This window comes from Theropithecus gelada, chromosome 2 (assembly GCF_003255815.1).
Source record: "Theropithecus gelada isolate Dixy chromosome 2, Tgel_1.0, whole genome shotgun sequence".
NCBI lineage: Eukaryota > Metazoa > Chordata > Mammalia > Primates > Cercopithecidae > Theropithecus > Theropithecus gelada.
This window is the reverse complement of record NC_037669.1, coordinates 134915425-134943393: the sequence shown is the minus strand read 5'-3', so window position 1 is coordinate 134943393 and position 27969 is coordinate 134915425. Positions and strand designations below refer to the sequence as shown.

The window sequence follows — 27969 nt, the reverse complement described above, 5'->3', positions numbered from 1 at the left end:
CTGCTGGTCACTGGCAACCCTCTGCTCAGGGGACACACTTTCAGGGGGTCAAAGAAGACTCGGGTGGTCTCCCAAATTCTTTCTCACACTGGTCTAAAACTCTTTTAAGGCTCTTTTAAGCTAAATGTAAACATCCCTGGAAAGTTTACAGTGTGAGGGAAGCAGCATGGAGCTCAGGGGAGCACTTGCTGTGGAGCACGGTGGAATCCAATCTGTACACACGAGCAATAAGCCTCTGTCTTCTCATTTCCGACATATAACAGCTAATACTATAATAAGAATGGCTAACATTTCCCCCTAGCTGTTCTAAATGCTTTTTATACATAAGTTAACTCCTTAAATGCTCACAACAGCCCAATTCCCATTTTGCTGGTGCAGTGGGCACATAGGTCCAATCCTCTGCCCAGGGTCACATAGCTGGACCTTGAAGCGAGGCAGTCAGGCAGCAGTGTCCCTGTGTGTCACCTCCACACCGTTCTGGTACTCAGGAGAATAATGAGGCCCTCCTCTTAGGTATGAAGGCAGGATTAAGTGAGACATGCATCTAAAGTTTCTGGCACAAAGCAAGGACTCAATTAATGCTCCTTGCTTTCCCTGGCCTTTTTCATTTGTGAGGAGACAGCTCCAGCCCACCTCTCTCAGCAAAGGTCTGCCTCACACATATAAATGCTCACTCAATGTCTGAAGAATGAATGAAAGGGCAGAGTTTGATAAGGTGAGTGGCAGGAGGTGAGGGGAGCATGAGGATAAGAGGTGTTGATAGGATGCTGTCGGAGGGCTGTGGCTAAGTGCGGTGGTTTTCCTGGATGCTGAGGTGCCACTATGCTGCCTGGGAGCCCTGGGGGGCTTTCAGTCCATGATACAGGCTTTGGTGCCTTCCTGCCCCTTAGAACATGGTGTAAATGTCAGAGCTCACCCAAAGGCCTGGAGTCCCATGAAGACCAGCGCTAGACTCGGCAGAGTGGTTCATGGCATGTGTGTGTGTGTGTGTGCGTGTGTGTGTGTGTGTGTGTGATGAGAAACAGCACAGAGGTGAGAGAGGCATTACCCTGACAGCCCCCTCTAGAGCAGAGAAAGGTTTGAGGCTACTCCTTGGTGGTGGCAGTGGTGTGGGGGTGGAGGGTGGGATGTAGGGGCCTAGTGTGGGGAAATAGGGCTGTTCTGTTCCAGGCCTAAGATAGCCCAGAGCCACAACCAAGTAGTGGCTGTCCCACCCCTACCCTGGCCGGCGTCAACCACTGGCAAATGGAAAGTGTCTCTTAGAATCCAGAAAGAGGTCTCTGTAGGGCCAGATAGATCCCAGGCCTCTGATGGAAGGTCTCCAAGCCATACTGGCCCAATTCAGTCATAATCTGGCTTCACCAACACAGGCTGTATGGGCAATGATTACTGAGGTACATTCGTTTCTGTTTATCAAGATTTCATGGGCCAAGGCCAGGTGTACCCGGGCCAAAACAAGCAGACCTTGACCGGGCAACAAAGCAGTACATTGGTTTCACCATGTTCTCTCTGAATGTCCCTCAGCTCAACTGATACAGCACGATAGGGATGGTCTATAGTGGCTAACACGGACTGCCACACCCTGCTCGTGCTTTAACTATTTCTGTTTGTATGTACAGCCTTCATATCTGATGCAAAGTGAAACAAGGTAGTTTTTGCCCACAAAGTGGAGTTGCTGAATGTCAGTTGTTTGTATGTCTGGGAGTGGTTATTTAAAAATCCTACCCACTGCTTCAGTTTGCTCTGCTCTTTGTAAGTACAGTCACAACCCAAGACTCCAGGAGAGATTAATCCGGTGTCCTTGTTCTGTTTCATTCCATGTGACCAGCTGAACTGGGCCTTTCTTGTTCGAGATTTGCAAAGGATAGTCAAGATCCCACTTCAATCACTGGCATTTCAAAAGGGTTCTTGAAATGACAAAATGGTTCCTTTGCACCGTCGACATTTTCATCATCAATGAATATTTATGAAGTGCCCACATGGAGCTTGCTTGCCAGTTCCGAACCCAGATAAGAGGGAAGGTTCTTTATTCTGTTGCAGAGGGGCATTTAGTCAGTAAACGGCATTTCTTTTAACTTCTGAAAGCCTTCCTTTTTTCTGGGGAAAAAATGTCATTTTGCTTTTGCAAATGAGAGAGTAAAGCTTTTTGCTATTGCGTAGTATTTCCTCAATTATTATTTGGGTTTCCAGACAGCATTTGTTTTCTGAAATCCTCAAATTACCTTATTTCTTTGTGCTAAAAATACTTGTCAAACATTGGTTGAACTCATGACTTGTGGCACTCGTGAATTCAAAAGATGGTTTCATTTTTTCCAAACCATTCTCTCCCTTTCATCCACTCCATCCCAGAACAAATCATTCTGATAATGTATTGCTGGAATGACTCACAAGGGGAATCCATCACTGACCGGGTTTGTCCAGGGTCTTGCACTGACCTCCCATGGTGAGGAGAGCAGCATGCTGTCTCCCACACTTGCAGGCTGTTATCCTGATGGGAATGAGAGCTGTTGGGCTGGTCTTCAGGAGCAGGAGGTAAGAACAGCCTGTGGGGTCCTGAATAGTCCCAGCGTCCTTGGGTACTAAATGCTATGTTACGTACTCAGCAGTACATACAGTTACGTACTCCCCAGTTATGTACAGCCAGTGTAAAAAGGTTCCTGGCTGCATACTTGGCTTTTGCTTTCTGTTTGAGACACAGTGAGCCAGATTACTTCAACAAAGTCATTCCCTGAGAATTAGATGCTCAGAAAAGTACATTAACTTTTCATGTCTTGGCAAAAACTTTTAGCCACAGCAGGAGCTCCCTGAGTGAGGGGCTGGGTTTCTTTTACCTCAGTATTCTTGGAATCTGGCCCAGTGCCTGACACATAGTAAATACTCCATAAATACTTGTTAACTGACTTCAGTTAATAATTGTCATCGACAGTCATTGACTGAGCACCTACCGTTTTGGGTCCCTGGTTAAGATTAAGGATACAAGGAGGTATAACGAACAGTTCTGACTCTAATTGGAGTCTAGTTGGAGAATCAGGCCAAGCACAATAAATGACACTTGCCAGCATAGAGTGATGTGTTTTAATTGCTCAAGGAATAACACAAGCCATAAGGGGCACTATTGTTTAGGAAAAAGGAGAGATCCACCTAGGACAAGTTACCAGGGTCAGCCTTTCTGATTGCTAGGAATTGGGTTATGCAATTCCTTTAAGGAAGAGATAATAGCAAGATGTATCAAGTACCTCCTACCCTGTGCTAATGCCTCTTTACATACGTTACCAATTCTCACAACAATCACACAAGGGAAATGTTTATCATTGTCAACCCACAGATGAAGAAACTCAGGCTCAGAGAGGCTAAGCAATTCTGTCCAAGGCCACATGGCCACTGAGTAGGAGAACTAGACTTCTAACGCAGGCCAGTTGAACTGCAGAACCCATGCCTCTTTCACCACCCCCGGCTAAGGCGGAAAGACCTCAAACTTTATCAGGTACCTTGGGGCTTAATTTGAAGCAGCTTTCAAAGCAAGCTGACACTGCTTCTAGGAAGCAATAGTCAAGCAGGGAAAAGCTGACACCCTCAGGTTCTCTCAGCACCACACTGAATGGGGTGGCAGGTGGAGTCACAGGGTTACTGGAGTTGATCTCTGGACCTGGACAGCTTGCAACCACAAGGAACAGGCTGGGTGCAGGTGTGGGTATGTGCATGACTCTGCTGGACAATTTCCCAGTAGCACACACCTGGCAAGCAGCAACTACTGCCGAGCTCTAAAAGACTTTTGATGATTTCAAACCTCATTATGTGGATGCTTTATAAGGAGACCAGTGAGCTCAGGCTTGCATATGGAAAGATGAGATTAAAATGGGACTCTAGCAAGGCCATGCAGGTTGATACATAGTAGAGTGGTTAAGTATACAGACTCTGCAACAAACTAAATCCTAGCTCAACCACTTACTAGCTGAGTGAAATCACCACCTCATGGGTTTCTCTCCCACCACAGGGTTTTTGAAAGAGGTCAAATGAGTTAATATATGTGAAGGAGAATGGCATCTGGCACATAGTGCTTATATAAATAAGGGTTGCTATCTATTCTGCCAGCAAAGTCTAGCAAAGGTATGTACCTAAAGAGTTATTATCAAAGGTTCAAGTCTGGATTAAAGACCTAAATGAGGCTTAAATGGACGTATCTAAAGACATGAGTGTTCCTTTGTAAACAGACAACTCTTTATTGTTCAGAAGAAGGCTTGCCGGTCAGCTGAAGTGAAACTTAGAGCAAGATCTTGTATCACATACAGCCAAAGAGTGACCTCTAGTGGCAAAGGCACTTATTACTGACTATGCAAACTGAAAGGCGTTCAAGGAAAGGACAGATAGTAGGACTAGGGAAACTGATCGTGCATGAGTGTCTTTGTGTAACTATAAAGGAACACCTGAAGCCGGGTAATTTATAAATAAAAAATAGGTTTATTTGGCTCACGGTTCTTCAGGCTGTACAAGAAGCATGGTACCCATCATCTGCTTCTGATGAGGGCCTCAGGAATCTTCCACTCATGGCAGAAGGCAAAGGGGAGTTAGTGTGTACAGAGATCACATGGCAAGAGAGAAAGCAAGAAGAGAGGGGGAGGTGCCAGGTTCTTTTAAACAAGCAGCTCTCACAGGAACTAATAGAGCAAGAACTCACTTACTACCTCGAGCATGGCACCAAGCCATGAGGGATCCACCCCATGGCCCAAACACCTTCCACCAGGCCCTGCCACCAACATTTTGGGGATCAAATGTTAACATGAGACTTGGCAGGGCCAAACAAACCTTATCCAAACCATAGCAATGGGGAAAATTGTCTGAACCAAAAGGAAAAGTTGTTCTGGAAACTGCAGCCACGAGAAGCCCTATACATTGGCAAGGTAGTTATCCTGATCTTTGAAAGTTATTTCATCCCCTCTAATATCACTGCTGATGTTCTCAAGAGCTCATGTTCTCAAGAGCTTCTGGTTATACATGTCTAGAGAAAGCACAGATGGTGTGAACCTTCTGGAAAGGTACACATATGGGAAAAAGTCTTTAAAATACTCATCTTAAAGGTCACAGGAGGCCGAGTGCGGTGGCTCACGCCTGTAATCCCAACACTTTGGGAGGCCGAGGCGGGCAAATCACGAGGTCAAGAGATTGAGACCATCCTGGCCAACATGGTGAAACCCCGTCTCTACTAAAAATACAAAAATTAGCTGGGCATTGTGGTGCACACCTGTAGTCCCAACAACTTGGGAGGTTGAGGCAGGAGAATCACTTGAACCCAGGAGGAGGAGGTTGCAGCAAGCCAAGATCGTGCCACTGCACTCCAGCCTGGCAACAGGGCAAGACTCCATCTAAATAAATAAATAAATCAATCAATAAATAAATAAATAATAAAGGACACAGGAAGTATCTTAAAGGGGTTTCCATTGGCCACATCGGAATTTGAGTAACAAAATAATGACAGTAATGGATTATAACTTCATAGAATGAGTCCATACTGAAACATATAAACAAATGAATAAATGAAGAAGAAAAGAAAGCTCTTTCTTACAGTGGCATTCCAACTAATAAATGTAGAGTGAATGCTGAAATTTGAAAATCATTTTCAATAATTATTTCAGGTAAAAATCATCAATGGATGCTAGAATTAGTAGGCAGGAGTTAATCAAGAAGCACTATTGATATTATCCAGGCTGGGTGTGGTGGCTCACGCCTGTAATCCCAGCACTCTGGGAGGCCAAGGCAGGTGGATCACCTGAGGTCAGGAGTTTGAGGCCAGCCTGGACAACATGGCAAAACCCTGTCTCTACTAAAAATATGAAAAAATTAGCTGGGTGTGGTGGCAGGTATGTGTAATCCCAGCTACTTGGGAGGCTGAGGCAGGAGAATCTCTTGAACCCAGGAGATGAAGGTTGCAGTGAGCCCGGATCGTGCCACCGTACTCCAGCCAGGGAGATGGAGCAAGACTTTGTCTCAAAAAAAAAAAAAAAAAAGAAACAATATTTATATGATCTAAAGTATCTCCCAAAAGATACTTGTTAATTACACAGTATAAAAGAAACAATTTTTATATGATCTAAAGTATCTCCCCCAAAAGATACTTTTTAATTACAAAGTGTAAAATAGTAACATTTTAATAGAGAACACTGGCAGACAGCACCTTAACCAATGATCATAGTTAACACCATCGGTTACTGGGACAAATTAACACTGTGCCTCCTAATGAGGCACTGAGGACACAGCCTGGCTTCTATTGTATTTCTCCTGCCAAAAACACAAAACCCAAATCTAATCACAAAACAAATAGGGCAAACTCAAATTAAAAGATAGTCAACAAAGCCATCAGTTTACAACAGGGGTGTCCAATCTTCTGGCTTCCCTGGGCCATACTGGAAGGATTGTCTTGGGCCACACATAAAATCCACTAACACTAACAATAGCTGATGAGCAAAAAAAGAAAAGAAAAGAACAGAAAAACTCAAAAAATTATCATGTTTTAAGAAAGTTTATGAGTTTGTGTTGGGTCACATTCAAAGCCATCCTGGGCTGCATGCAACCCATGGGCCGTGGATTGGACAAGTTTGGTTTACACTCTTTAAACATGTCAAGGTTATGAAAGCAAAGACAGATTGAGGAACAATTACAATGAAAAGAGACTAAAATGATTATGACTAAAGACAGTATATGATTCTAGGTTGGATTCTGGACCAGAAAACAGGGCACTAGTAGGTAAATTGGCAATATTTGATCAATAGATCAGTATTTGCAATAGTGGCAATGTCTGGTCGATAGATTACAGTATTGGTCAATATGTTAAATTCTCTGACTTTGGTAATTATATTGTGGATATGTAAGATAATGTCCTTGTTTTTAAGGAATATATATTGAAGTACTTATAGGTAAAGAAACATTGACTGCAACTTACTCTCAAGAGAGCAGAAAAGACATCACAGAGCGTGAAAAAGCAAGCATGGTGAAATGTTAATATTTGGTGAATCTCGGTGAAGGATATATAAAAATTCTTCACACAAGTTTTGCAACTTTTTTGTAAATTTGAAATTATTTCAGAATGAAAATTTCTTAAAAAGTCCACTTCAGGTTCTTTATTATTTTTCTTATGTCACTGAAAAAGGTTGACTAGTGTCTCCCCAAAATTCACGTCCACCTAGAACCTCAGAATGTAATCTTATTTGGAAATAGGGTCTTTGCAGATGTACTTTGTTAAGATGAGGACATACTGGGTTAGGGTAGGCCCTGGTATCCTTAAAAGAGAACATACACATACGGAGAAAAAGGCCATGTGATGATGGAGGCAGAGACTGGAGCGATGTAGCTACAAGCCAAAGAACACCAAGGATTGCTGGGAACCACCAGAAACTACAAAGAAGCAAGGGTGGACTTAGAGGGAGCATGGCCCTGCTGTCATCTGGATTTCAGACTTCTAGACTCCAGAAATGTGGAGGAGTAATTATGTGTTGTTTTAAGCCACAGAGTTTGTGGTAATTTGTGACAGCAGCCCTAGGAAACCCTAGGAAATTACAATCACCCGCTTTTAAAACAATGGCGCTCTGGTCTAAAAGACACTTTAGTCTGGCATCCTCAACTGTAAAGATGCTAATAATGATAACATTTACTGGACATGTACACACTTAACACTGTGTTAAGTGCGTTATATACATTATTTCCTTTAACCTTCATAATATCTGAATACACTAGGCTTAATTACTAACTCATTACAGATGGGAACATGGAAGTTTAGAGTGGTTAAGTAACATGTATAAGATTACACAGCTAATAGAGGATGTCAGCATTGAACACCATCTCTTGGGCCTCTTCCCCTTTGTCTTTTTTTTTTTTTTTTAAACCCTGAAACAGGGTCTTGCTGCTGTTGCCCAAGTTGGAATGCAGTGGTGCAATCATAGCATACTACAGTCTCGAATTCCTGGGCTCAAGTGATCCTCCTGCATCAGCCTCCCAAGTAGTTGGGTCTACAGGTGCACCACTATGCCAGGCTTCCTCTTTGTCCTTTAAAACCTTCCCCTTCGAAGTGCAGCCCACATTCCACGTCCTCTAAAAATTTTCTGGGGCCTTCTAGGCCACAGTGGTCCATCTTTCTTCTTTAAACTTGGCACTCATTGTACTGTTGCTTGGCTCTAAAATATACTGAGGATTATTTTGGATGTCATTTGGCTTTTTAAAACATTGTCTTGTCTCCAATTGAATATTAATTACATGCAGGTATGTGCCATGTATCTAAACATTGAGAATTTACCTATCCTTATTTCTCTAGGTAGAAACCTATCATTATAGCCCTCATCAGATTATATGCAAGTAGACACTTGACATTTGCAATTTGACTGTTCTCAAATAATTGGAAGTTTATCTGAGACTCTTGATTTCAATTGCGTGTGTCAAAGAAGTCAGCTAGGGACTGAGAGCCTGGCTAATCAATTTAAATGTGGCTTTATTTGTTCATTGTTGGTCTATATTGTATTAATTCTTGTTAAATCTGGGCAGGAAATCATTTTGGGCAAGAAATTAAGTTTTGTAATTGAGGGTGGAAACCTGAGCCTCACAGTGAGATTTACAATGTGCCATGCCCTCTGTACAAAGATATGATGTGTCATGTGCTCTGTTAAGTGCTCCAGCAGAGTAAAAGTCGCTTAAGTGAGGAATTTGTTTGAAAAGGTTAACTATACGGTGGTTCACTAGTGATTTGGGGCACAGAAAACAATCTGATTTAACTGACCCAAGAGCCTAGTCAAACAATGCCACATTCACAGATTTGGTGATTCACATTGTCTTGGAATATTCCATGAGATATCAGGTGTCAAGAGCCAGGTAGGTAACATCAGTAAGCAAAAGGGCAGAATTCAAGAAAATACCATCAGCACACTGATACCTGCCAACTGACACCTGGCTTCAGTGTTACACAATTAACAGGGGTGGAGGGAATCATCATGCACTGCCCATGCAGCCTCACCCGGAGGGCTAATGGATGCTAGTTAACTATGGCCTGGAGTATTGTGGAACTCATGTTTTTTGTTGTTGTTTTCTTTTTTTTCTTTTTTTCTTTTGAGATAGTCTCGCTCTGTAGCCCAAGCTGGAGTGCAATGGCACGATCTCGGCTCTATGCAACCTCTACCTCCTGGGATTACAGGCATGTGCCACCACTCCCAGGGTTTTTTTTTTTTTTTTTTTTTTCCTGACGGAGTCTTGCTCTGTCACTCAGACTGGAGTGCAGTGGCATGATCTTGGCTCACTACAACCTCCGCCTTCTGGGTTCAAGCAATTCTCCTGCCTCAGCCTCCCAAGTAGCTGGGATTACAGACACCCACCACCATGCCCAGCTAATTTTTTGGTATTTTTAGTAGAGATGAGATTTCACCATGTTGGCCAGGCTAGTTTCGAACTCCTGACCTCAAGTGATCCGCCCACCTCAGTCTCCCAAAGTGCTAGGATTACAGGCATAAGCCACCGTGCCCGGCTGTATTTTTAAGAGCAGCTACAGGTCTAGGTTTTTAATGTAAATATTTCCAATTAAAAAACATTAGCAGCCAGCTCATTTATAACAAACACTGTACAACCCAAACAAAATACATGTGCAGGCCAGGATTTGGCTCAGGGCCCACCAGTTTGCTACCCCTAGGCTGTTGTTTACATCTATGAACTCCAGGAACCTAGTCCTCTCTTTGTAAAAGGTACAGATGTTCACGGAAGGGTGACTGGACACCCCCAAATGAAAGACAAGAAAGTGTGAATGATGAAGGCTTTAAGAAGAGTCACTCAGAGGATTGGTAGTATGTTAAATTCATCCATTCCTCAAGTAATATTTATTACATGCCCTAATATGGGCCACTCATAGGATTAGGTGAGGGACATAAAATAATGAATAAACTACATCCCTGCCACTCTCTTACAAGCTTACATTCTAATGAGGAAGACATTAAATGATAAAGTAATTTCAGTTAGTGGTAAGCATTGTAAAAAAATTAGTGCTGGTTAAGGGATAGAACGTGACAGGGGTGTTTAGAGAGGCTTATTTTAGAAGGGGTGGTGAAAGCAGCCCCTCTGGAGAGGACTGCAGAGTGGGACCTAAATAAACACTATCTCTGAGACAGAAACATCCCCACATGAGGATGGCAATAAAGGCGCAGGAAGAGATGTGCATATACAAAGAACAGAAAAAGCGAGGTTGATGGGAGAGGCTGGCAAGGGGTATTTTACAGTGATATGGGAAACCACTGGAGGCTTTATATATTAGAGCAATGTGATTAACACTTTAAATAGATCATTTTATCTACTGTTCAAAGAAAGGACTGTGACAAGGGCATGACAGACAGAAATCGGACTACACATACCAGAAAAGTGATAGCTGAAACAGGGAAATTTGATGAACTATAAAAGCAGGCAGGGTAGGAATTTTCTCTGTACTTAGAACTGGGTTAGAATTATATTGAACATAGATGGCAATAGCAGAAGGGAGAAGAGGACACCTGGAATCAAAGAGCCCAAGCAGTTTTTCATGCCTTAATTATAAAATCTTGTACTGTTCAAGATTTTCTATAAGGTACACACATTATTGAAGATACTGTATTAGTATTAGTGAAGGAGCATTCTCAAACAGCTGTCTTTTGGACTGTGTTTATGAGAGTGGTAGAATTCAAACTTTTCTGAATATTTGAGTGCTTTCCAATATGAAGTTTGGGTTGCAGTGGTAAAAATAAATCCTATTTGCCCAACACATACACTACACAAAGTGTTGTAAGGGCCAGTAGACAAGAGGTAAAATAACTTGTCAAGTCACTGTGGAGGAATGATTTAAAATGCAGAGCTGACAGGGAAGTCCATGTTCCTTCCATGTAATAGACGGAAATATTCAAATGATTACAAAGCCAACCTTTGAACAAATGGAAGTGTTCAAATGGTTAGAACACCAGGCTGTGGCTTCCAGCCTTAGCGTGAAAGGGATGAGGGGCTCAAGGCCCACACAATGAACGCTGCTCCCTTCCAGTTTTCACATAGGGAAGTGATGTTCCCCTTAACAAACCTCATGCACCTCCTGTCTCTCCGACCCCTGCAATATGCCCATGCATAAGACCCTCAGCATGTCCATGCTTTTAACTTCATTTTAAAAAATCTGGTATGTAAATTTTCAAACTTATGATTGTTAATTATTTTTTGAAAACTTTCATGAAAACTGAATGTTTTAAAGTAAGCTTTTGATGCAGACTGTGGTGTTAATAATGGGGTTATAAGTGGCAATACTTAAAAGCAATTAAAGCAAAACTTAGAACTTCAGTTCTAAGAAAGAATTAGTCATTTTTATGTTCACTTTGCTTTAAAATGTGAACATGGTTAAGAATTTCACCGGTCTTTAAAGATACCAACTGCAAAGGACAAATGTAATGTTCCATAACATGAAAGGACTTGTATTAAGAATCAGGATTTCGCTGGGCGCGGTGGCTCACGCCTGTAATCTCAGCACTTTGGGAGGCGGGGACGGGTGGATCACAAGGTCAGGAGATCGAGACCATCCTGGCTAACACAGTGAAACCCCGTCTCTACTAAAAATACAAAAAAAGTAGCCAGGTGTGGTGCAGGGAGCCTGTAGTCCCAGCTACTCGGGAGGCTGAGGCAGAATGGCGTGAACCCAGGAGGTGGAGCTTGCAGTGAGCCGAGATCACGCCACTGCACTCCAGCCTGAGCGACAGAGTAAGACTCCATCTCAAAAAGAAAAAAAGAAAAAAAAAAAAAAAAGGATTTAATTCGTGGGTCATTTAAGGAAAAAAAGTATCAGGATCATTAGGACAAATAACATTTTCATTGTTGTAATGGGCCAACCAAAACATGCGACAGAGGACAGAGGGAAAACAGATACAAAAGCCAGTGAAGTACAAGCACCAATGGATAACAACTGAGAACCCAGTAAAATACCTGGTGGATGAGGCAGCAACCTAGTTTTCAGTTCTAAAATAACAATCTGGGTGTCCAGGCTTCTGAATTCCAGACAAATAAAAAAATTAAACCTCAATCTGTTCAAGCCTCAAGATCTACCAGTTTACCACACAGTGGACAGAAAAATGTGTTCAGTGACAGCACAGAGTTACAATGAACAAACCCGGAAGGTGAAAAATTCTTCTGGACATGACCCAATTTCAAGTAAGAAATACGGAGAAGCCTGTGGTTAAAGCCAATGCAACATATTTGGACTTTCAACAAACCAGTTAAAACAAATCAGAGATGAGGGCTTTCTGGATACTGACAGGGGTAGTATGGTATTCCTTTTAACTCTTACAATAAAGCTATATGGTGATGTTTTAAAAATCCTCAGTCTTGTGGATTGAAACACTTGGGAACAAACTTTCCTTGTATGGGATTTTCTTCCCAATAGCAAGGGTGGAGTGGTGAATTGGTGGGATACAGATTAAGTAAGTTTTGCTAATCATTATTTTTGGAGCTGATAAACAGGTATTATGGGTATTCCACAATTTTGTTTCTCAAAATAAGTTTGAAAATGAGTATTACTTTTAGAGAAAGCTTTAAAATAGCCATAGAGCAGCATGAGGTTAACATCCTTTGACAACTTAGAAAACAGATTCAGTAACAGACAATAAGACAAAAATCAAGACCCTGAAAAAAATCTTGGTCTAGCCCACAAAGCCACCTCTAAAAACACTGTTAACATACAAACCTCATTCCACATGCAGGTGTATCCTCCACAATTCCCCATCTTCACAAACAACCCTCACCCACAGCACTCCTATTTCCCAGCAAAGATAAAGCACATAAGTAATTTCAATAAGAATTTAATACTTGGGAGGCTGAGGTGGGAGGATCACTTGAGGCCAGGAGTTCGTGACCGACCTGGGCAACGTAGCAAGACCTCGTCTCTAAAAAAAAAAAAAAGTTGAAAAAAATTCAAGATTAATTTGCTAACAGGGCCTTTGCTGACATTTGCCTCTGCCTTTTTTCAATGTCTTGTAAAGGAAACAAACTGTTTAGCATTTAGAAGCAGTTAGCTTTTCAGAATATCAACTTATAATTCAGCAATGTGTATTACAAATCATGCAGAAAAGTCTTAATGAACTATCTACCCTCTTTCAAGCATGAAGTGGCTAATTTACACTGGGTCTTGTTAGTTTCTGGTTAGTCTTTATAGTTACAACTATAACTGATTTAAGTAGGACTCCCAACACTTTTATATCCTAATGAATCTCATCTCCTTCAAAGGAGTTGCCTTGAGAAGCTATTTTTTCCAGCCTCCACCACTTGCCATTGGTGAACACATTGTAAGACTTTGGAATGCTCTTCAGAAGCTGTAACTTTATTTTTAAAAATATCCTTAGCAGTAATACATCTTCCTCTTTGTGGGTGTATTTTATTTCTTGAAACAGCAACAAATCACTTGGAGCCAAGTCTAGTGGACAATTAAAGTAGGTAAAATAAATGTAATGGAGACCTTAGTGTAATTATAAAGTAATGCAACATTTTTGACTTTTAAGATCTGTAAACTGATTTCCAAAATCTTGAAAAAAATACCAAATGTGAGTAACTTGAAAACATTCATTTGGATAGAAATTCTGGCTTTTTCATCAAAACTTCACTTCTTTGTGATCAGCTTGTATTCTATCAACGACTCAAGTTCAGGGGCCTCGCCTCTTCTCCTAGCCTACATAAGTCATAACATTAAATGCCTAAATTATACAGAACTGTTAAAGCTCAATAGTTACTAAGTTTTGGTTCATTCAATACAGCACCTCATTTCAGAAATAGTACTTAAATCTGACTCAAAATTACCTTATGCAAATCAGGGTTTTTGGTTTAGTGCTACAATATTTAATGTTACATTGTTGGGTGACTCCCATTCCCTTTTTCCATATACACAGTGAAGACTTACAATAGCTCACGATGCAGTTAAGAATTGCATTTTACTAATCTCATACTACCATCTAATGGAGGAAAGAATAAGTTCATCAGAAAACCAGTACAGCCATTTTGCTATTAAAATTTTGCTTTTTAATAATTTATTTAAATAAGATATTTGAAGCAGTTTAGAAAAAACAAGATTTGTATTTTATTTCCTTGTAAAAATCTTTACACATGCAGACAAACCAGTGTTAAGAAAGTATTCACCATCATTTAAACAAATAACCACTTAAATAGAACAGTGTCTGCAATTTTATCTGTATAAAAATAAGATACATTTTTACAGAATTCACGCTCCAGTTCTTATAGCAATAAACAATACACAACTATAATAAAGTACAATTGAACCTGACCATGGTTTTTAATTAGATACTGCTAGGGCATTTTAATGTGCAAAAAAATTAACATAGTTCTTTTCAAAAGAAAATGTCCTCAGTGTTCTAGAGACCTAGAGGGTTTCAAGAAATCAAATCCTAATCAGTTTGCGTTTAATGTTTTGATTGAGTCCATACATCACACTGTAGATAGGCAAAACCAAGAACTGATGCAGGCTCAAAGGAAGAGAAAATCAGCGCCTGTGCCTGCCATGTCCTGAGCGACTGCCACCATGGTGCTTGCTTTTATGGGACCTCTCAAAGGAGCGAGATCGTTCACGCCTGTCTCTATGATGTCCCCTTTCATGCCTGTGCTTCTTGGCTGCATCTGAGTGATCCCGAGACTTGCTCTGAGATCGAGAACGAGATTTTTTCCTTTTATGACCATGTCTGTTTGAACTTTTTAAATCATCTCTGGTATGCTTGGCCTTAAGGTGAGGAGAACCATGATTATGATGTCTTCGAGGGCTTTCACTGTGACTGCGGGACCTGCTTCTTGATCTCGAGCTGTATGTTCCAGATCGACTCCGCCTATTATTATAGCTTAGATAATAAAAATTTGAAGTTTAGGTTCAGTTTCTATGGGGAACAGATTACTCTGGTGGTTGCTCATAACAGGTTCAAAACAAAACTACCAGCTACATAAATGACAAACCAGAACTTTTCAAAATCTCCCCACCCATCACTGCTGTATGCCCAAGCCTATATATAACATATTAAATCTTAAGCAAATGTTCTTATGTCTATATTCCAAGGCGAGTAATTAGCAATTTTTAGTGTCCTAGAGCTATGCTTTTTATTAAATATCTCCCACATGTTCAAAAGACATTGAAGAGCCACGAGGAGCTAACAATCTAATTACAAGCCTAACTAGGAAGGATTCATTGGTTAATTTGATTATTAGTTATTAATAAGGGGTTAATGAAATACATTTTCTAACTGAAATTTTTAAAAAAAGGAGTTTTCACATTAAAAACAATACTATGGCCCTCAAGCACTTTGTGGGTAGCTCCTACACTTCTCCAAAAAACATGGGAGAAAATATAACAGAATGCCATTAAGATACTGTATGTCCAGAACATCTCCAAACTCATTTCTCATAATTTATCTCATATTAAAAGCCTAATTCTAACCTAACTTTGAAAATAATCTATGTTCAATTTTTAAAGAAAAAACATTAACCTTTAAAAACTCCAAATAAGACTGCTTCTCTAAGAAAACATTTACTTACTGTCTTCTTGGAGTATGTGATCTAGAACGTGATCGTGTTCTTGACCTTGATCGACTTGCACTTCTGCTATTTCTACTTCTCTTGCTGTCTTTTCTTACACTTCAAAAAATCATGACACATTAGTTACAAACTTAGTGTGTTAAAAAGTAAACACATAAAAGATTCCTCAAGCCAGTTTTCCAGCCCAAGTATACTCACCCATTGTAAGGGCTTTTGGAAGCCTGTTGTCTATCCTCAGGTTCTTTTTTTACTGTCTTCACATTAATGGAGATTGGTGATTTCTCTTCAGCTTTTACTTCTCTTGGCGATGCTTTTAAAAGACATAACAGCATGTTAACTACTGGATTTAACAGAGGGCCAAAAAGTTGTTTCTAAATGTAACTCAAAGTACCATGCTTCCGCTTCCAAGTATCAGTCTTTAGCTGACTGCCATAAGAGAACATAGTAGCAGTTTCTTAACATCATTTTTCTCTATGCAACTTTCAAATGTAAAAGCTCTCTAATAGAAATACACTTTCAGTGCCCCCAAGTCGTTTTAATTCTAAATACATCTTACATGGCTTGGAGGCTGGAGAAAATCCACCGAGGGTTGAAAGGGCTGGAGTTCCATCAGGATTCAATCCCTTTGCTTTTAATTTGGCTTCTTGTAAGGCTACTTTTCTTTTTTCTACTTCTTTTTCCAGTAATTCATAGTTTGGCTGTTGGGGAAAAAAAAAAGTTAGCATTTCTCCCTTACAGTAGCTTAGACTCTTAGCATCTTGGCACAAACAAGTAAATAGAGAATACCTTTTTTCTGGTATAAAGCCTAAGCGTTTCTATGCAGATTTCCTGGATTTCCTCTTCCGTAGTACCAAAAAGAAGAAACCAATGGGGACGAGTTGGCAATGGAATCTAAACCATAAGAACAGAATGGTTTAGATTAAATTTTTGCTAAATCTGTATTGGAACCACCGAAAATTTGTGTGATTTATCCTACAGAACAAAATGGGAAATATACACCTACCTGAAGTGCTCTAGCTGCAAGGTAGATGCAAGCACATGCTATAGTCTCTGGTTGAAATCGAACAAAAACATTGGTTCGAAGACTGTCATTCATGTAATTCCTGAAAAATATTTCAACTATAAGCTTGTATGTAAACAAACCAGTTCTTCTGAAGCTTACATAAAATTGGAGACTCAATCTACTTTATTCTTTTTTCTTCTCTTATTTATATTCACATCCTCATATTCTAGCATATAACAACTCTTAATTCAAAAAAATCAGTAAGCAGTAAGAATTTAATAGTAGGACCATTTGCAATTTTCCTATATATGAGCAAAGCTCTTTTAAATTATTTCGTATTACAATCCAACTAGAAATTACTCCTAAAGTTAATATATTTCTGTAAAAAGCAATGCTTTCAAAGTCAATTCTCACATGATTAGTTTCAGAAATGATAAACCACTCCAATAATACTTCAAGCCATTAATTACTGACCATCTCTCCTTTATCCACAATAAAAGCAGTGTCAACCAAGTTCTTTTCAAAAGCTCAAAATACCGTTAACAGGGGTAAAAAGGCATTTTCAGTAGGTAACAAGTTAAACTTATATTAAGAAAATTAAGATATTTAGAAAATCTAGATAGGGAAGTAAAGAGCAATAAACACATATAATGGCCTTGTTTACATACCTTTTTTGTGACTAGGTAAAAGAGATAAACTACTTCAGTTAAAAAATTGCTGAACTTTTATTAATGAACTCTCCCCACAACATTCCTAAACTATTAAAGAAATTTTACAGGTCATTTAAAAGGTTAAGCTGAAATTAAATGGACTATTTCTTAAAAATCCTAAATCATGAGAACTGCTATAATCCATTTTATGCAACACATACTTAAAATGTCATGCATTTTATAAAAGTAATGAGACTTTTCTAACATTACAAATATTTACTGAGTCCAAAAGAAGCATGGCAGTCATTAAAAGGACATCTTGCTGGGAAGTCCAAAATATAAAAATTACTTCACTAAGTCCTTCACATCAATAGTCTTAGGAAACAGTAGTTGTGGCTGATCCACAAACTCCTTGGCTTGACCTTTAAATAAGCCAGCACTCTAAATCACACATCTGCATCTCAAAAAGTCCAAGTGCTAAAGCATTTAAGCAATATAATAGTAACATCTCTTTTAAAAATGAAGTGCTTCTTGCTTCTAATATTACCCGCAATACAGCCAAGCAGTTATATAAATTAAGCCAGTGTGGGAACTGGTTCCCATTTTAAGCTGCAAGTTTGTAGTCTCCTTTGGTAGAATTCACGCTATACATACTAAAAATAAAAATTTAGTCAAACTCCTAATAAGAAACCATTTAATTCATAATGGCTGGACAACAAATCTATCAAAAATGAACTATTCATTTTGATAGTTACAAGTATACATTAAATACATAGGCATGTCAAATAGTTACTTCTAGAAGCAAATATACAAATCCTTTTGACACCCCGACAGAACTAGAAGATGCTGCCAGATGGATATGGACCACTTCAGTGAATCTCGGATGAGAGCTTGCACTGGATTGGCTGGAGAGCAGGGTAGCCAATCAGGCCATCCTGAGGTCATGGGCTGAAGTGCAGAGGGCAGAGTTCTATGACTTACCATCATGGACTACCCTTTAATTAAAGAGTAGAAAAAAGAACAAAGTTAAATTGAGTTCTCCATTAAAAGTAATTAGTCAAGCCAAGAAAACAGGAAGCAGAAATAAGCATTATTTACCTTTTGGTTAAAAAAAAACAAAAACAAAAAACAACAAAAAGCCCCAAACAAACTTATCTCATTATTTTGGAAAGGGAAAATGAAACTTACTTTATTTCTGCTTCTGTTTTCCTGGCTAGGAAAGAAATCTAAAAAAGTGACTTACCAGGCAGTTTGAACCAGGGTTTGATTACGTTCACATTCTAAGACTTGTAAATACATAACAATGATCTGAAGGACAAGGGAAAAAAACTCAATTTAGTATACTGGTAGTTCTTTCCGAGTAGAGTTCAATGAAAAAAGTAATTGAAAATGTTAGATTCAAGTTATAATTCTGCATCGATAATACAGACCAATTTAAATGTACGTAAGATTCTATTGTGAACTGTTATATGACTAGATTTTATATAAATTCTGTTTAGAAGTACATTTCAGAATTGTACAGGAAAAAAAGGAAACTAAAAGAGTATTTTTCATTGGCACTTTACTATGTGATGGGCACTGTGCTAGATTATTTCACCTAATTTGCCAAGGTACATTTCTAGCCCAGGTAGTCCTGACCTGGGTAACTCACTCTACCGCTTATATTGCGGTAAGAGAAAGCTAAGAGATGTTGGAAGAAACAAATTTCCGATAATGCTAACAGTGAGCAGCCAACACACTTAGAACATTCTACTATGACAGTAAGTGTGCCAGACACTTTTGTAGCTACACATTTATTCCTTGGAATGAGGAACTTTACATCTCTGTATTCTAGGTGGAAAAACTGGGACTTTAACCACAGAAACAAAAATAACTTCTCTATGAGCACACAATTAAGATTTAAGATTTGAACCTACATTTTTGACTGTCACTTTACTGATAAATCTCAACATCCAAAAGAATGTTTTTCGATGAAGCCTGAACCTTTAAAGGAATGCTTTTTAAAACCAAGGTTAATGCTCAGATAGAAACATAAATTCATATAAAATAGAATTTTTAGAAAAGTCCTAATACTTACGAACCCAATCTCTGTACTCTACAACTCACCTTATGAGGATGCTTGACATGAACACAAAATCCCAACTCCTTTAGCACCCTCCTCTCTGCTTTGATAACTTGATTTTTGGTGTTAATGTAGTTCTGATCAAGGATCAGGGGGCTTGGAGTCCTATAGTTTGTAAGAAATAAAATCAAAACTGTTTTGCACATCCAAAAAATTTTATTTGTGGCATCTCCATTTTCCCTTCCAACCAACTATTGGCAACAGAAACCAGCTTTTTAAACTCCTGCAAACAAGTTAAAGCATTAATCTTGTGCTGTCCAAGTTATGCTAATTAAATATATACATCTACGAGACTAAGTTCCTAAAGGAACTAACGATTCTGTAATGAAAAAAATTCACTCCAATGCTCTAATTCATCCTTGCCAACTTTTCCATTCTGCTTATATTCTAGGAGTATATATATATATATGTATTTAACTTTAGTGATAGCATGATTTGTTATCACAAACCTCAAAGTCTCTCCAAGAGACTTTCCACTGGCCAAAGTAATGTGCTCCAGGCTGGTCCGATGGTAGTGGGTTATCAGAACTTACTAAAATCAGTGTCACTAAAGTTGGTATACAATCCCCCCACTGCTATTTGACTGGCTTAAAAAAAAAAAAAAAAAACTAACGTGCTCCTAAGATTTACAGTACTATAAAGTCCTCAAAGATCATACTGATTTTTCAGTCATTCTATAAAACAATAACTCTTGGCTGGTTTATGGCCAAAATTTTTCAAAAGTTGGGGGGGAACAGTGGGTAGTTAATCCAGATTCCCCTCCAATGGGGTAATGTTTTTAACAATCTGTTGTTAAGAGCCTACCTGTTTAAAAAAGTAATCTGAAAACTATAGATTCAGGTCAATTACCCAAATAAATTAAAAATCACATTTAAAACTCCACGTGACCCATGAGATCCAGGCCAAAATTTGGTCAGGGTTGTGGGTATTAGGCAATATGCTTTAGTATTAATACAGAAGAGAATGAAGGGCTATAGTGAGGGAACCAGAACATATTCAAGGGCTCTGTGCCAGACTAAATTTTGGTAACTCGGAAGTTTCTATAATACAGAAGGCTTATGTTAGTGGTTTAATGCTTTAAAAGTAGCACATTCAACTGATGTTATCCCCATATGTTTTATTATATAGTTTAAAAACCTATTACATAGCTTAAAAACTTACAATAAAAGACGATCTTACTTATGTCTTACAATTCGGAACTGGTTTCTTCCCGAGAAGTTTCAGTCAGGAAAGGTTAAGGAATTGGGCTTTTGTTTTCTGTTGTTGGTCATGTCTGAAATTTACCCAAGTCCAACACATTCTTAGATCCAACCAACAAAAACTACAATTGTTATCAAGACGCTGATTATATGGTAAAAGTAGAATACTTCAATATTTTTGTCCATACTCATTTCATTTTCAGCCAAAAGACTTAAGAGTCTTTGCTCTAGGCAGGATACACGATCTATTTTTAAGACAGTCATCCTCTCTACCCCAATAAACATCAGATCCAGAAAAATGTATCTCATATTTTTAAAACAAAAATCTACTTTGATACATGCACCAAAGGTTAGAAAACAATCTGCAATGAACTTCATTATCCCTATGGTAACATTAGAGTAAAAAGTCAGTTATCACACATTTTCCTTACTTTCCTCCATTTAAAATTATTACAGAAACTGGAATGCTTACTAAACAAAAATTGGCAGAACTAACAAAACAAAAGACATCTGTTACTTAAAATGGCCTTCACTCAGACCCATTCCTCACACCTATGAGGAATGAGGCCACCAGCTGGCCTCATTGAGCTGCTTTCTAATATTAACGTGTAATGATGAATCCATTTTATCAGGACAGTAGGCTACAAATTGCTCTTTGGAAAATAAGTCAAACTTAATTCTCATGAAAGCAACCTCTCTCTCTCTCTATATATATACATACACATATACATACATACATATAAACATATTCCAAAGATCTTAAGGTTTATGATCAGGTATTATCATTATAGGAAATTTGGAAAAAAATTACACCAACCTCAGACTCTATTTAACTTATGGTGGTGTTATCTAATGGCTCTCCTTAACTGGCATTAAGAGATAAAATAGCTCCAGTGTTACAGCTGCACACTGTTTTAACTCTTAACCCGTTGCAATCCAGACAGAAAATGGTATCATCAAAATCCCTAATAAAATGTAATTTTATGAAAATATAGTTGTCTCATTTTTCTCTATTTGTTAATAAAAATGACACCTCTTAACATAACTTGCTTTAAGAGCTGCCTTCAAATGGTGATATAATTCATTTGTTCTTGCAATTACACTAAAGCAGCTAAATATTTGTTTGAATTATAGCTACTATTTAGTCCCAAATCAGACTTATACACAATATTCTGTTTTTGTGTCAAAATCCCAACGACATCAAAACAGATTTAAGAAAACTAAACGCATTATTTACCATAATTCAATATACACTTAACTTCTTGCTTAATCCTGCTATTTATTACCCACAATTTTCAAAGTTAACTTTGTGGGTATATAACCTAAAACCAGACACTTTTATTTTGTTCAGAATTGGTTCTACCTCACAAATCAAGGGTGCACCTGTAATTTACAACTACCTGGTAGAGATTACTTTGTATCATAAATTTAAAAAAATGTATCTCCATAAACCAGCAGTAAACAAAGTTTCAAATTACAAATCAGTACTTTCTGTTGCAAAAAGCACATTAAATTAAGGTCTGCTAGAATTTTTTCCTCCCTAATCAGGTAAACTTTCCTTGCCAATAAAGTCTGGGGAGGTGGCATTTTAAAATCTCTTTAAAAAAGAAGTCTTCATCTATTCAGAGAAAACTCAGAAATAATTTTCATTATCAACACACAAACTCAATTTCTGCTTTAAGTTTCTATTGTCCGATGTTTCTGATTTATAAGAGAATTATTTTCAGTTTTAGAAAATCCTGGTCTTCGGTAATTAGAAGTTTATTATATGGTTTGTTAGAGGAGCTTTTTTCCTTTAGCATGATTATGTAATTGACATATAACTCAACAATAACAAAAATTACAAAGTCCAAACATGGTTAGTCTCATTTATGTGTTACAAAGACTGAGAAATTTTGGAACCAGGTTCTCAAGAGACTGTAAGAGATAGGTAGTTTACAAAGAGGCATACTGCCAAGCAATATACAAAAAATCTGTAATGCCTACTTAAAAGTAGAAACATTCCTTATAGGTATTTAAACAAACTGAAGGCCACCTTGTAGAGCCACAGAATTATACTATAGAAAGCTGGTAGATTAAATAACATCACTTAATACCTTTCCAATTCGTACCTATCCAACTTTTATTATCTATGGATACACTGAAAGTACATGACATTTACTAATGAGAATGGTTAAAGCAGTCTTTGAAAATTTTAATACGCTGCATCTCAAAAGTAAATATTTGGAAACTACTACAATGAAAAAGCAATCGTCCCTCTAAATTTAGCCATTTATTGTGAACTTAAAAAATAACTATTGAACCACAAAAAATTGAAGGAGGAATAGGCCAAACAATCCAGGTTGGGAACTAAGCACTGGTACTTTTTAAAAAGCTCCTCTGCTAATTCTCAATGTGTAGCCAGGGTGAAGAGACCAATGACCTACAGGCGACATGAATAATGTATCTCCACTGTAACTGTCACAGTCACACTACAATTTAAAGTTACAAATAAACTAGATTAAAACAAATAGCATCATCAAGACAAGTATGCTTTACCTAACTAACGTATAATACCGACAGTACTTTCTAATGACATTAACCTGTGCAAAAATAAATACAAAGCTATAGTTCTAATAACTTGGACAGCAAAGACAAAAGCTTGTAACAAGAAACAGGAGTTTTTCTAAATGGTTCACCAGTGGCCAACCTGTTAGTCCCCGATTCCAGTGACCTATTCTCAGAGCACTGGCTTCTCCTTGGGGATTTTCGATACTTCACTCACTGTTGCCATGACGACAGCTTCATCTCTATGTACCACTCCACATCACCCAGGCTTTGGTAAATGTAGCTGGTCGCTGTATAGTCGGTTGCAAGGGAAAAAAGAGTTGAAGTTAATAACATATACAAGTTACGTGCTTGAGTAAACTTGTAATATGCATAGAAACACTTTTACATCCTGCTTTAAAAAAAGGCTTCCATGCAATTAACAACTCCTTTTAAATTTTGCTATAATCAGACTTCTAAGATTGAAACAAAATCAGTTTCTCTGTAATAATGACCCAAAAAACAAAGTTACATCAGACACAACGATCAGGTGAGATTATATTATTTTAAATTCCATGGTTTTTACAGTTAAGACCTATTCTGACTGACATCAACGAAGAAAACTTAGTCTCACAGGAAAATTTCACAAAAGATAATCATATGATTACATAATAGCTGGCTCAATGGTTCAAAGAATAATACTAGAAAACCATTTCCTTTAAGCAAAGAGAAACCTTTGACTAAAGATAGAGCCTTGTATTAGTGTCATAACTTTAAACATCCTGAAGAATCAGCCAGGTATCTAAATACAGATTAATGCTCAGACCATACCAAAGACCAATTTGAAATCTTCCCAATTCCCAGGGACTCATCAACAAACTAAAAGATGTTTTAGAATTTAAAAATTACTCTATCCCTGGACACAGTTAAGGTGAATGAGAAAAGATGGGGGAGAAAAAGTATGTAGAAAAACTGTTTCAGACTTTTTGACTAGGATATTTTTTTTTTAAAAAGAACTGTCTGTAGACTCACAGAATAGACTAGTCATCTTAAAGTTGCTTTAATATTTGCTTGTCTGAATAGTTCCATTACTGCCAACTTACAGATTCAGCCAATAAGGACTACACATATAGGATACTAACAGCACTAACCAACATACCCAGCCCCCAGAACAACTTATAATCCTTTTAATAACTTCCTTTCAAACTCAGTACACTGACTAACATCACTACAATTCCTTAAAGAGTGAATACAAAAACTAATCTACACCAAATATATCCTTCTGCAGCATGTACTGAAAGTCACCTGTAGATGCAGGAAGTCCTGCAACAAACTTTTTGGTACTACCTCACAGGAACACATAGGTCCACATAAAATTATGTTACCACAACACCTACGAGATACTATTTCAGTCTCTGTATTTTCTTACAACATCAAATAAATGAGCCTTATCTAAATGCAACCCAGTCAATCTTGTTAATTTTCTAACCCACTCACTGAGACTGTATCTGACCAAAACAAAATACCTGTTTATTCCCTTTGACTTCAAACTTCAAACTTTATCATCCTGCAGTCCTTTCAGATCCGGTATTATTCGATATATCGTAGTTCAATGTTGAGAAGTACTCTAACAAAAGCCAACCTCAATTGATAAAGAATTAACTGGGACTTCGAGTAGAAAAACATAATCTACACAGAACTTTGCCACAATATTAACTTAAACTACAGTGTTTAAACTTCCACAGCCTTCAGTCTTCCAGAGAGGGGAGAGGAAAAATAACTTACAGAATACACTCACACTTGAGCCAAATGTACTCCCTTTCTTGTTTAATCTTAAGCCACAGGCCTGGCTTCACAGCACTGTTAGGATTGTCCATAAATGCAACTGCCTCTACAAACTTTAGATAACCGGTTAATTATGTTTCTTTTTTCAAATTATTTTAAATATCAGTGTTCCTATATGAACTTTAACACCTAAATTAAAGTCCGTTTTCTTTTGCATCCATATTCACTTGAGAGGAAAGATGTTTTGATTTGATGACGGGTGCACAGTACAGCAGTAGCAAGTGATGCTATGTTCAATAATGCCAATCTTACCTTTTTCCTCTTAACTGGCGTAGGTGGTGGAATACATTAATCACATCTCTTATTCTTCTAGGTGCTTCTTCGATTTTTGATGCAAGATTAATACAAGCCATAGCAACAATCTGTAAGAAGCCACGAGCCACAAAAGCCATTGTTAGATTAAACTCACTTTGAAGAATAAACTTTAGAACACAAGTGGGACAATCTTTAGTAAAATTAGAGCGGACATTTCTATGCCATAAGCCTACCAGCTATGCTAGTACTACACTCTTTGTTGTTCCACTCATCTTAATTTTGGTTCCAGAGTCAAGCTCAATCTCACAGCACTTCTGTATTTGGTTGAAAACTACTTCTCGTTAAGAGGGCACTTAGGCTCGGGATCCATTTTCTGGATTGTGAACCACACTCTAAAGGTTTCCACTTCCTGGCGAGTGAGAAGTAGGTACAAAGGCCTAAACTAAACCACTCCCTTTCTGGAAAAGCTGGCTGCTAACACTACCCCTACTTCTGCCCATTTCCGGATGAAGAAATCCCTTTTACCCGCCTCCGCTGTGCTTACCTCGAAACTGTGTTTGACGAAAGATTTGGAGTAGAAAAAACGATGAAACAACACCTGCCCCGTTGCCATCGCCACCTGCAGACAAGAGAGGAGAACGGAAGCGCAGGGGTCAGGCGGGCCCGCTCCAGGCGCCGCCGCCATTTTGTGCCGCCGATCGCTTCCCTTTCCCCTCCCGCCGCCGCCGCGAACAGCCCGCTGCCAGGTCCTCTCTCCGCCTCCGCAGCCCCCCGCCCCGGCACACCCCGGCCCCGGCTGGGCCCCGAATGGGAGAGCCTGAGGGAGCCGTCCCCACCCTCCCGGGGCACAGTGATACGGCGATGCGGCGTAGGGGACGGAGGGGAGGAGAGGAGTGCCCAGCCGACCCAGGGCCAGAGCACTGACCTGCGGCAGCCGGAGGAGAATGCCGGCGGCCTGGATGAGCTCGCAGCCCAGGATGCGTAAGTCTGTCTCGCTGGGCAGGTCAAGCCCGTCCTGCATGGATGGGGTGGGCGAGAGCCTCTCCTCCGGAATCAGAGAGTGGTCGATGGTGAGTGAAACTTCCGAGTACAGGCGATCGCCGATCAGGATCCCTCCCGTCGTGGTCGTCGTCGTGGTCGTCGTCCCGGAGCTGGAGCCGCCCGCGCTTGGGGCGGCAGACGAGGCGGCGGCGGCAGCAGTAGCTGTCGAGTGAGGCCCGGACGCCATAGTCTTAGCGAGCTGCACGCAAGCTCAACGCAGCCGGAACCCGAAACAAGACTAACCAGCGTTCTCGGCGCGACGGATATTCCCGTGACCGCCGGGTTCTGGGCCGCTTCACGCCGCGTGCGCTTCCGCCCTGACGTCACCACGCCGGGCCGCCGCGCGCCAACTAGTCCCTTCAGGCCGCGCCTCCGCCCTCGGCATCTGGGCCTGCGAGGAGTGTTTGGTGCTGCGACAGACCTTGGGGTCATCAGTGGCTAAGGAGGCCTTCTCTAGCCGAGGCCTGTCGACACCACCTTGTTTGTGATACTTAGCCACACGAATAATGGAGCTTTACAAGATCCCTTATGCCCAAAATAGAGATGGCGGCGTTGGCTATCATCTCTGCGCCCCTTCACCCTGCGTTCCGGCCTCTTCCTTTAACCTCAGCGCGGCCAGTGTTCCGCATGTACCAAGGGAAGTGGCGGCCGACCTGAGAGCGCTTTGGCGGGTGAAAGTGGTGACTGGTGTCGTGTGTGGACGAATGTGTAATATAAAGGGACCCTCAAGGAAACTGGAGAGGGCTGCTTTACAGTATTTATCCTGCTTTACAGTATTTGAAGAACACAGGACAGTGGACTGTATCGGTTCCCAGATAAAAGTTCCCCGGGGGGCGTGTTTTTGCCAGTGTGGGGAAGTAGGGCGGAGGCACAGGAATGACCGTGAGGGCGGCAGCTTTCGTAGCTCCGCTTGCGAAACTCCTGCCCGGCCTTTGACACTGACAAGGCTTTCAGTAATCTGGAAAATCCCTAGTTTCCAAAAATAGTCTTAGGGCGAGGACTTGACAGAGGTAATTTGATTATGCCTGGGAGTGTCAGTTCATACATAGTTACCTGCCGAGGGTAGGCAGAATAGGTGAAGTCAACCTCGTGGGTTTTTTTTTCTGTGATGTTAGCTAGAAATTTCCAGCGTTTCCTGAACATTGAAGTAAAAACGATGATACTGATCTAAACTACTAGAATCTAGGTTGGAAGGAAAGTAATGCATCACGTTTTACTCTTGACGCTCAGAAAGCGATACCCCAAAGACTGAGAGGCTTTAGAAGCTGCCTCATAATGCAGGTCCCCCTAACCTTGACTTGTTGCCCGCCCTTTCCCCAAGTGCGGGGAGGTACTCTCTGAAATTTCCTTCCCAGACTAGAGAAGCCTCTTTGTAGAAGAAACAATCGCATTCCTCCCCTCACTGAGATCTGGTATCCTATTTCAGAAAGACAGAAATGCAGCCATGCCTGGAGGGACTTTTTCACAAGATAACTCAAAAGAAAATTATTTGCTAATTAATTTCTGTCCATTCATTCTTCCTAATAATCATTTGCTGCTTCTCAAAATAAATGTCTACATTTCCCATCTCCTCTTTCCCCTATGAAAAAAAGGATATAAAATCTTCTGTACTCCATTAAGCTACTGGGTAATGATTCTCCTGCTATTACTCCGGTGTTATGTATGCCTTGTCTCCTGTTAATCGCCTGTTATCAGTTGATTTTTTTTTTCTTTTTTTAAGGTGGAGTCTCGCTCTGTCGCCCAAGCTGGAGTGCAGTGGCGCGATCTCGGCTCACTGCAACTTCC

At 39.7% G+C, this 27969-nt stretch overlaps 1 protein-coding gene across 2 annotated transcripts; it reads right to left on the bottom strand.

Annotated features, from left to right (window-relative positions):
* Positions 1-12802: 12802 nt before the first annotated feature.
* CCNL1 (cyclin L1) lies at positions 12803-27191 on the bottom strand. 2 transcript variants are annotated; one of them, XM_025375485.1, is made up of 11 exons: positions 26069-27191; positions 25688-25762; positions 25141-25250; positions 19303-19423; positions 18440-18504; positions 16547-16646; positions 16330-16434; positions 16100-16241; positions 15742-15853; positions 15544-15642; positions 12803-12902 (listed from the first exon to the last, which is right to left on the bottom strand). In XM_025375485.1, exons 1-11 carry the CDS (start codon positions 26369-26371, stop codon positions 12848-12850), a joined length of 1287 nt encoding a protein of 428 aa, XP_025231270.1. In that variant the 5' UTR covers positions 26372-27191; the 3' UTR covers positions 12803-12847. The 2 variants fall into 2 exon arrangements, with proteins under 2 accessions (XP_025231270.1, XP_025231269.1); XM_025375484.1 differs by lacking the exon at positions 12803-12902 and adding an exon at positions 14006-14855.
* Between the last annotated feature and the right edge of the window lie 778 nt (positions 27192-27969).

What these genes read in the sequence shown, in the direction of transcription:
- CCNL1 (XM_025375484.1), bottom strand. Translation starts at nt 26,371, where the DNA reads ATGGCGTCCGGGCCTCACTCGACAGCTACTGCTGCCGCCGCCGCCTCG. An exon ending in TTCTCCTCCGGCTGCCGCAG is followed by an intron (nt 25,763 to 26,068) that starts GTCAGTGCTCTG and finishes TCTTGTCTGCAG; the next exon opens with GTGGCGATGGCAACGGGGCA. An exon ending in GGCTTTATACCAGAAAAAAG is followed by an intron (nt 16,242 to 16,329) that starts GTATTCTCTATT and finishes TTTCCCCAACAG; the next exon opens with CCAAACTATGAATTACTGGA.